A 9,514-nucleotide genomic window follows, 5' to 3' on the forward strand; every position below is an offset into this window, starting at 1 on the left:
ACCGCAAAGCGAAGCCGAGGCCCGTCACCTAGCGGCCGGTTCAGGCACTACAAGAAAAGTGCAGTGAAAAAAGACTCTCGGTTCTGCGGCAGACGGGAGCCAATACGCGCTAAGTTCGCTCTGCTCATTCCTTTTTTCTATTGGTTCTTCCAACTGTCAATCAATTATTTGCCTGTCTCTTATTGGCTTGCCGTCAATCATTTTACTCAGTCTACCAATCACACGCTCTTTGCCAAGTGCTCTTTTTTTTCGTCCTGACATGTCTTTCTGAGTGACGAATTTAGCCAGTTCCTTTATTCCATTGGCCAGATCAGACTCCTCCTCTCGTTTATCCTGTTGGGGGCGGAAGTGAGAGAGCCCTTATTTGTATTGGCTTAGATTTGCAAGCGGCAGTTGTCTATCAAATCTATCAAGACGCCCTTAGCGCTCAGGAAGTACGTAACCGGAAGGGGTGGGCCTTGCGAAGATGGCGGCGCTGGTGAGTTAGGTGTGGTTTCTTCCTCGCGTAGCTATTGTGGTGTTTTCCTTTGCCTTCAGTGGCTGGAGGCAAACCGTTGGTACCAGGGAAGGGTGGTGATGAAAGTTGCTTCAGGGAGGCGGCCTCCCTAGAGTTACCGTTCCTGTCCAGTAACCCAAGGGGCGGGCTTTAAGGCGAGTCTGTGAACCGGAGTGGGAAGGCCCCGAGTCTGGGGTGTCTGACGGAGAGAGGGCAGTTTCCCACCCTAGACGTTCCGCTTTCTTATAATCCTGAGGAAAGAATGACTTTTCTTTACGCCTCCTCTCCCTTCTGTAGGGGGTGCTGGAGTCAGACCTGCCAAGTGCCGTGACACTTCTGAAAAATCTCCAGGAGCAAGTGAGTAGTGACGCCTCTGGAATAAATTAGTCACGGATTGGCTTTGACTTTATGTACTTCACCTCAAAACTTTGGTGATTGAGATACATGAATGCTTCCAAAAACCTTAAGAGTAAAGTGATGTAATGAAAACCTTTTCACGCCAGAAATTCTAAGTAATTGATTCTGCACCCAAGGGAATACAAAAAACTCCAAAAAGAAATTATCTGAATAGTTTTCCTTTATTCGTATAGCTAAGGAAACCAATGCATGGAATGGTAACATGATTTGCCCGTTGGGTGCCCAGGTAATACACACTTATATACAGATGCTTCTCGACTTAACGATGGAGGTTATGGTCTGATAAACCCATTGTAATACGAAAACCTCATAAGTCGCAATTTAGGCTTGATGCCGCTGCCCAGCATCACGAGAAAAGGACGGTTTCTACCTAATGCATATTGCTTTTACACCCTCGTAAAGTGGAAATTAAGTCATAAGTCGGAGAGTTATGTAGTTCTATGCATTGTAAGTTCAGCCAGTACAGACAAAATTACAGTCCTTCAGTCACTACTCTCCCAGTCCTTTTCTCCTCCTTGTGGTTCAGTAAAAGATGGTCTCTAAGAAGTGCAAAGTTTTGTTTTTGTTTTTTTTTTACTTTTTGAAGAACCATCTCTCCTACACTTTCCTAGAAGTGAGAAGTTAGTACTATACTTTAGACAGTGTTTCAGATAATTTTTAGGGGGCATTGCTTAGCTTTTGCTCTTCACAGTTTGCAGACGTGATTTGATATAGTCTAGTCACTTGTTTTATTTGGGCTAATTTCAGGTGATGGCTGTAACTGCACAAGTGCAATCACTGACACAAAAAGTTCAAGCTGGTGCCTATCCTACAGAAAAGGTAAAATGTACTCAAACAGTAAGCATCCCCTGACTTAATGTTTTCAGTAGTTCTTTCATTGTATGTTTATTGTGTCTTATATATCCTAAGTGCTCGAGCTTCAAACATAAATATGATCCAGTTTCTGTGCTGAAGTCTAGAGGGAAGACAAAGCAAAGCAATAGATATAAGTATTAATAGTAGCAGTCACATTACAGAGTTTTGAGTCTCCAGCCAAAGAGAGGGATTAATTAACTGCTAGAAGAGCAGAAGGATTTAGGACCGGCTTCCCAGAGGAGGTGATAGGATTTTGAGGAATAAACAGGAGGGACAAAAAGAAGGAACATGTGCAAAGGCACAAAGGCCTGAAAGTATGGTGATAAGGGAAAGGAGGAAGTCATTTTTGTGATAGGATGTACTTTCTGTGTTATGTGTGGTGGGGGTAGGAAATAAGACTGGAAAAGTAGTCACTCTGAAGATTACTGTAGGCCAACTGAGGAGTTACTTTCAGATTTCATCTAATCTAAGACACTTATTAATTGGGACATATCACTTATTGTATATATTAAGAAAAAATGTGACAGGCTGGGCATGGTGGCTCGTGCCTGTAATTCCAGCACTTCAGGAGGCTGAGGCTGGAGGATCGCTTGAGCTCAGGAGTTTGGGACCAACCTGGGTAACATAGTGAGACCCTGTCTCTACAAAAGTTAAAAATTAGCCGGTCATGATGGCATGTGCCTGTAGTCCCAGCCACTCGGGAGGCTGAGGCCAGAGGATTGCTTAAGCCTGGGAGGTTGAGGCTGCAGTAAGCTGTGACTGTGCCACTGCATTCAGCCTGGGTGACAGAGCAAGACTCTGTCTCAAAAAAAAAAAAAAAAAAAAAAAAAAAAATTGTTTATGACATAATACCAAGATGCCTGTGACTGAAACATGCATCCTGATTTCAGAGATGTTAAAATATGAAAACGATGTGCATCTTAAAATTGAAATATACGCCTGTAATCCCAGCACTTTGGGAGGCCAAAATGGGAGGATTGCTTGAGCCCATGGGTTTGAGACCAGCCTGGGCAATGTGGTGAGACCTGTCATAAAAAAAAAATTAGCTGGGCACAGTGGCGTGTGCCCATAGTCCCAGCTACTCGGGAGGCTGAGGTGAATGGATCGGCTGAGCCCAGGAGGTTGAGGCTGCCATGAGCCGTGGTTGCACCATCGCACTCCAGCCTGGGCAACAGAGTGAGACTGTCTTAAAAAAAAAAAAAAAGGCCAGGCTAAGAAAAAAAGGTGACTCACGCCTATAATTCCAGCACTTTGGGAGATTGTGGCAGATGGATCACCTGAGGTCAGGAGTTCGAGACCAGCCTGGCCAACATGACAAAACCCCATCTTTACTAAAAATATAAAAATTAGCCGGGCATGGTGGCGCGTGCCTGTCTGTAATCCCAGTTACTCGAGAGGCTGAGGCAGGAGAATTGTTTGAACTCAGGAGGCAGAGGTTGCAGTGAGCCGAGATCACGCCATTGTGCTCCAGCCTGGGCAGCAGAGCAAGACTCCGTCTGAAAAAGACAAAACAGCAACAATTGAAATATTGTAGTTTTCAAATTAAGGTCTGGTAGAACCTTCTCAGGGATTACTGGTTGGGGGCAATGTGGAAGAACAACTCTGGACCTCTCATCCCTGCTTAACTGGAAAACTCTGGTATTATCTATTTTTATATATTGAGGTTTTGTCCTAAGGTATTTAAGCCAAATATTCTATGGGTAAATACAAGTATGAAAATCATTGTAATAAGAGTCACTGAAGGAGTTTTAAGCACAGGAGTTACAGCAGATTTGTGCTTACAGAAAGATAACTAACAGCATTCAAAATATACTCCCTTCTTGTCTTTATCATTCACTTATGTTCTTATTGTCCATTTTTATTTAAAAAAATTTTAATCTTTGTTTTTCTCTCATATGCTTGTAGCTCAGTTTGAATTTGACAATGCCCAAGCACATCGGAAGAGCCTGCTTCTCAAATTCTTACCTGTTTTTGTCCTGGGTACCATGCTTTTTTGTTTTGTTTTGTTTTGTTGAGATGGAGTCTCCTTCTGTCGCCCAGGCTGGAGTGCAGTGGCACGATCCTGGCGCACTGCAGCCTCTGCCTCCTGGGTTCAAGTGACTCTCCTGCCTCAGCCTCCTGAGTAGCTGGGATTACAGGCGCCCGCCACCACTCCTGGCTAATTTTGTATTTTTAATAAAAACGAGGTTTTACCGTGTTAGCCAGGCTGGTCTCAAACTCCTGACCTCAGGTGATCCACCCACCTCGGCATCCCAAAGTGCTGGGATTACAGGTGTGAGCCACCACACCAGGCCTTGGGTACCGTGCTTCGAGCCACTTCAGTGCCTTTTGGAGATGGATGAGTTGCCACCATCCTTCTTAGATCACTGTATATTTGTTTGTTTATTGAACAAATACATATTAACTTATCTTTTTGACCAAAGACTTTTACTAGGTGCTTTATAGGTTACAAAGTACTTTCACATTCTCTTATTTGAGCCTCATAATTATTCTTTGTGGCAGGAAGGAAATATTGTACGTATTTTACTGATAAGACTGAGGTTGGCCTGGTGCGGTGGGTCACGACTGTAATCCCAGCGCTTTGGGAGGCTGAGGCAGGCAGATCACGAGGTCAGGAGTTCGAGACCAGCCTGGCCAACGTGGTGAAACCCTGTCTCTACTAAAAATACAAAAAATTAGCTGGGTGTGGTGGCAGGCACCTGTAGTCCCAGCTACTTGGGATGCTGAGGCAGGAGAATCACTTGAACCTGGGAGGCGGAGGTTGCAATGAGCCAAAACAGTGCCACTGGCCGGGCGCGGTGGCTCACGCTTGTAATCCCAGCACTTTGGGAGGCCGAGGCGGGCGGATCATGAGGTCAGGAGATCGAGACCACGGTGAAACCCCGTCTCTACTAAAAATACAAAAAAAAATTAGCCAGGCGTGGTGGCGGGCGCCTGTAGTCCCAGCTACTCGGAGAGGCTGAGGCAGGAGAATGGCGTGAACCCGGGAGGCGGAGCTTGCAGTGAGCCGAGATTGCGCCACTGCACTCCAGCTGGGCGACGAAGCCTCCGTGACCCCCAAACAAAAAAAAAAAAAAAAAAACCTGGCCAACGGCCCCCAGCCTGGGCCACCGCAGAGTGAGACTCCATCTCGAAAAAAAAAAAAAATGAGGTCACAAGGTTAAGTGACTTACTCAATATTTGACTACCAAATACCTAATTCAGAACTTAAACTCAGTTTGTGGACTCTAAATCCTTTGCTCTCTTTCTATACCACAGTAGTGTTGATCTCAAGAGCTTAGCATGTTGGCTTAAAGACATCCAGGGATTAGGTGTTGGAGTCAGATTGAGTTTGAATCTTAGCTCTACTTGTATTACTGTGTTATCTTGGCCAAAGTATTTAACCTCTCTGAAATAGGTTTTCTCAGGGCTTGAAGTTTAGAAGATACGTAAAAGCCCAAAGAAAAAAAATGAAAAATCAGTATAATCACCACTGTGAGATAACCACTGTGGTACATTTTTTTGAGATTTTTAAAATTATACGAATAATATATGCAACACTTTTTCACAGTCTAAAGCACACCATTTCTTCCTTTTCCTCATCTCACCCTAGGGGTAGCAGTTACTTGTGTGTTGTCTTGTAGACATTTTTCTATGTGTATAAAATGTATTCATCATATCCCCCCCCTACACACACACCCTTTCACAATTGAAGTCATATTACACTTTCTACAACTTGTGGTGACACGGATTTAATTTGATGTCATTATATATAAATCATTGTTTTTACCTATATCATATAATTCCATTGTATGGGGGGAAATTGGTAATTACCTTGATTAAATTAATTCAAAATTTGGCAGTGTGTGGAGACATTTTTGATGGTTACAGTTTGGAGGGGCCATCCATGGGAAGAGGCCAAGGATGCTGCTGGAAACCTACAGTGCCCAGGATAGCCCTCAACAAAAAATGTTCTGGCTTCAAATGTCAATAGCTCTGAGATTGAGAAACCCTGTTACAGTCTTTTTGGGGGGGTAGTTTATTGATTTTCCTCTTCTCATTGTCTTCTATTAATTCTCTGAGCGTTGTTTCTCTTGTGTTAGCATAACTTTCTCATTGGCCATCTTAGGCATAGCTACTTCTTGAGACTACTCCAGATACCTAATATGAATTGATTGGGAAAATCTTGAACTTGGAAAAACATCCTGTTTACCCTAGGCTTTCATCCTGGTTCTTTGGCTAAAACCAAATCTGCTTCTCTTTCTGTTTTGTTCAACTCAGGGTCTCAGCTTCTTGGAAGTGAAGGACCAGCTGCTGCTCATGTACCTTATAGATTTGACCCACCTCATTCTGGACAAAGCCTCAGGAGGATCTCTTCAGGGACATGATGCAGTTTTGAGACTGGTGGAGATTCGCACGGTATGAAGCATTTGGCATCCTGGAGTTTTAGGTTTCTAAGTCTTGAGCTCCAAGGCTATCACATAGTAGCTCTCATTTAAGTGAGTCTTCTTATGTTTAAGGAAACGAGAAAAGGTATTTTTCTGTTCATTTGCTCTACTTTGTACATATTTTGGGTGCCTTATGTGGCACCTTAACATAGGGACTCTGGCGTGTGCTTCATTTTGGGAAGGAAATGTAATCCTGATTAACTACCATGTTGTAGGTTTTAGAAAAGCTTCGTCCCTTGGACCAAAAACTGAAGTATCAAATTGACAAGCTGGTCAAGACTGCAGTGACAGGCAGCCTTAGTAAGTGAGGAGACCATCATGAAGTTGTGGGGACCATCAGAAAGTTCCAAATTTTGTAAAATTCCTTGGGTTGTTTATTTCAGGTGAGAACGACCCACTTCGTTTTAAGCCTCATCCCAGCAATATGATGAGCAAGGTAAGGGGTTGTATTATTCTCCTGATTTTTTTCTGAGACATGTATACCTAGATGAGCCTCATGGTGATCCTGGATCCCCTGGGATTCTCTTAGGACTTGATTTTCCAACTTGTATGTTAGAATGCTGAGTATGAGATTCCCTTTTCTCCCTTTTTATATTCCCACCTCCCCAGGGTACTCCAGCTTTGGGTTTTCTTCTCACTTATCTCATGAATGCTTCCTAAATTTGCAGACATTGTTTCTTTTGTAGTTGAGCTCTGAGGATGAGGAGGAAGATGAAGCAGAAGATGGCCAGTCTGAGGCTTCAGGGAAGAAATCTGTGAAAGGAGTGTCTAAGAAATATGTTCCTCCGCGCTTGGTTCCAGTACATTATGGTATGAACTTTGGCTGCTGCCTCCTCAGCATGAACTGTTTCTCTTCTTTTCTCTGTTCTTGGATAACCTTGCTTATTTTCATCATATAGATGAAACAGAAGCTGAGCGGGAAAAGAAGCGTCTAGAACGAGCCAAGAGACGGGCATTGAGCAGCTCTGTCATTCGTGAACTTAAGGAGCAGTACTCAGATGCTCCAGAGGAAATCCGTGATGCTCGGCATCCCCATGTTACCCGCCAGAGTCAGGAGGACCAACACAGGTCTGAGCCCTTGCATTAGAAATTATTCCTACACTCTAGAGTCCTGTCCTCATGCTTTAGACTAATGTGACTAAGTTTGGTACCAAGAGAATTAACGTTATATAGAAAATGGAGTGAAAACTTTGGGATGATAGTTTCTAAGAATCAGGAGTTTGGAGTACGGGATAGGAACTAGGAAAATTTTTATCCCAACTGTTTAGTTCAAAGCAAAAGGAGTACATTGCAATTCGACATGAGATTTGAGGGAAAAAAAGCAGTACAAAGAGGAATATATGCAGTTCCACATAGTACAACTTTAAAATTTTGTGTTTCACTGTCACAGCTCTCACTTTTGTGCAGAAGGCAATAAAGGTAGGTTTTTATAGTGACATTGTGAGTGCTAGATAAGTTCAGGGAAGGAAAGAAAAGCAGTGTAATTGAATACAGACTCATCAACTTTGCTCAGGTGCAGTCTTTGCAGTTGATGGATTTGCATGAAAGGACACATTGAGGGAAACCTGCTTATAGAGCTGAAATAAAAAAAAGTTTTGGTATAATATTTTAAATAATATTATGGATAGGCTATGGATTCATATCTAGCATGAGGGAAGTTCTAGCACAGAGCACATGTCATTGAGGAAGCTCAGAATTGAGCATTCAATATGTCCTTACTAAATACTATGTTGATCTGCTGTGAAACTTCTTGAGAACTCCCTGAACAAGAAATGATTAAATACTTGGACCCAGGTTCTGGGCTGGAGCTTTCCATCTCCATGGTCTGAGTCTGCTGGAAACTCTTTCTCTGGCAGGATTAACTATGAGGAGAGCATGATGGTGCGTTTGAGCGTCAGTAAGCGAGAGAAAGGACGGCGAAAACGAGCAAATGTCATGAGCTCACAACTTCATTCCCTTACACACTTCAGTGACATCAGTGCTTTGACAGGGGGAGCTGCTCATCTTGATGAGGTGAGGTTGAGATATGGTTGTAGTAGGATGTGACTTTGATGCTTTCAGCAAAATGTATGTGGGGCTTATTACCATGAGGAACTTGGGAAGGGATGCTGGCTCTCAGAACCACAGTGCCATTCCATCACTTCTCCATCTGTCTCCAGGATCAGAATCCTATTAAGAAGCGGAAGAAGATACCTAAGAAAGGTCGGAAGAAAAAAGGTCAGTGAACTGCTAGGACTTAGGTGATCAGGTGCAAGGTGGGGAGTACAAATTGAGACTCTTTGGATTTGCCATTCTGGGTCTCACCAAGCCCTGTAGTATGTCTTCCATACTGGGCAATAATCTCCTTAGGTGGGCTTTTATTTTTTTCTTTCTTAAGCTGGAAATCAGCATCATTCACAAAATGAATCTCTGGATTCTACCTCTAAGGTCCCACAGTTCCTGTTCAGGCTTCCCTAAATGGAACTGATAAAGTGTCACTTGAAGGAACCATTATCCCATTTCAATTTTATTCCTACTTCTCGTCTTTTGTCCTGGGAAGATATTCAGAGTACTGCCTAGGAGACCCCACCCCTGTGAGCCCTTCTCTCTAGATGTCCTATTTTCCTGTCCCTTTAGCTTTTCCAACTGTCCTTTGCCTCATTCTTGGTTTCCCTTCCTTTCAGGTTTTCGGAGGCGGCGGTGATTATTTGTATACATATTTGTATATTTTTGTCATTCTGAGATACTTCTAATTTCATTGTATATAGGTTGTTTTCCCTGGAATTCATTAATTGTTTGCTTTGGACATGTGGAAAGAGCCTTAATAATAAAATTGATTTTACTTATGAATTAAAGCCCCTTTTTGCACATGTATTGTATGACTAGAGTCGTTGGGTTTGGGATATTTTTGGTGAGTGGTTGGTGAAAAGGGAAGTATTTTTTTGGAAGTGCAAAACATTTGTATTGTTTTCTTTGATAATATATTTTTCCCAAAAGCTAAAAATTGGTTATGTCACAAAACATATTGAGAGTCGAGGGTGGTATAATCAACTCTTTCAATCCATGTTGCCTCAACTTCCTGTATGATTTGTTATAATACAATACAGATTGAGATATTAATACATGAATTTTAGCTTTTATTAGTGTTATCTGGACTGGCCACCAGGTGGCATAAGTGGTTCAAGAAACTTGTGGAGCTTGGCTGTAATCAAAAGCAAGGTAGAACCTTTCCACATCAGCAAGATTATTCTTGTCTCCACTTCTCTGAATGTTTTTTATTACTTTCTGAAATAGCATGAACATAAGGCTGATCTTTGGTCAGTTACTGAATTTGTAGAAA

The 9,514-nt window shown here is 42.6% G+C and overlaps 1 protein-coding gene across 1 annotated transcript; it reads left to right on the forward strand.

Annotated features, from left to right (window-relative positions):
* The first annotated feature begins 436 nt into the window (after positions 1-436).
* NGDN (neuroguidin) lies at positions 437-9,029 on the forward strand. The gene is made up of 11 exons (XM_032179994.2): positions 437-478; positions 794-853; positions 1,661-1,732; positions 6,029-6,166; positions 6,411-6,495; positions 6,579-6,631; positions 6,882-7,005; positions 7,095-7,263; positions 8,052-8,208; positions 8,355-8,412; positions 8,859-9,029. Exons 1-11 carry the CDS (start codon positions 467-469, stop codon positions 8,876-8,878), a joined length of 948 nt encoding a protein of 315 aa, XP_032035885.1. The 5' UTR covers positions 437-466; the 3' UTR covers positions 8,879-9,029.
* Positions 9,030-9,514: the final 485 nt, after the last annotated feature.

Source organism: Hylobates moloch, unplaced genomic scaffold (assembly GCF_009828535.3).
Source record: "Hylobates moloch isolate HMO894 unplaced genomic scaffold, HMol_V3 SCAFFOLD_16, whole genome shotgun sequence".
In the NCBI taxonomy this organism is placed as follows: domain Eukaryota; kingdom Metazoa; phylum Chordata; class Mammalia; order Primates; family Hylobatidae; genus Hylobates; species Hylobates moloch.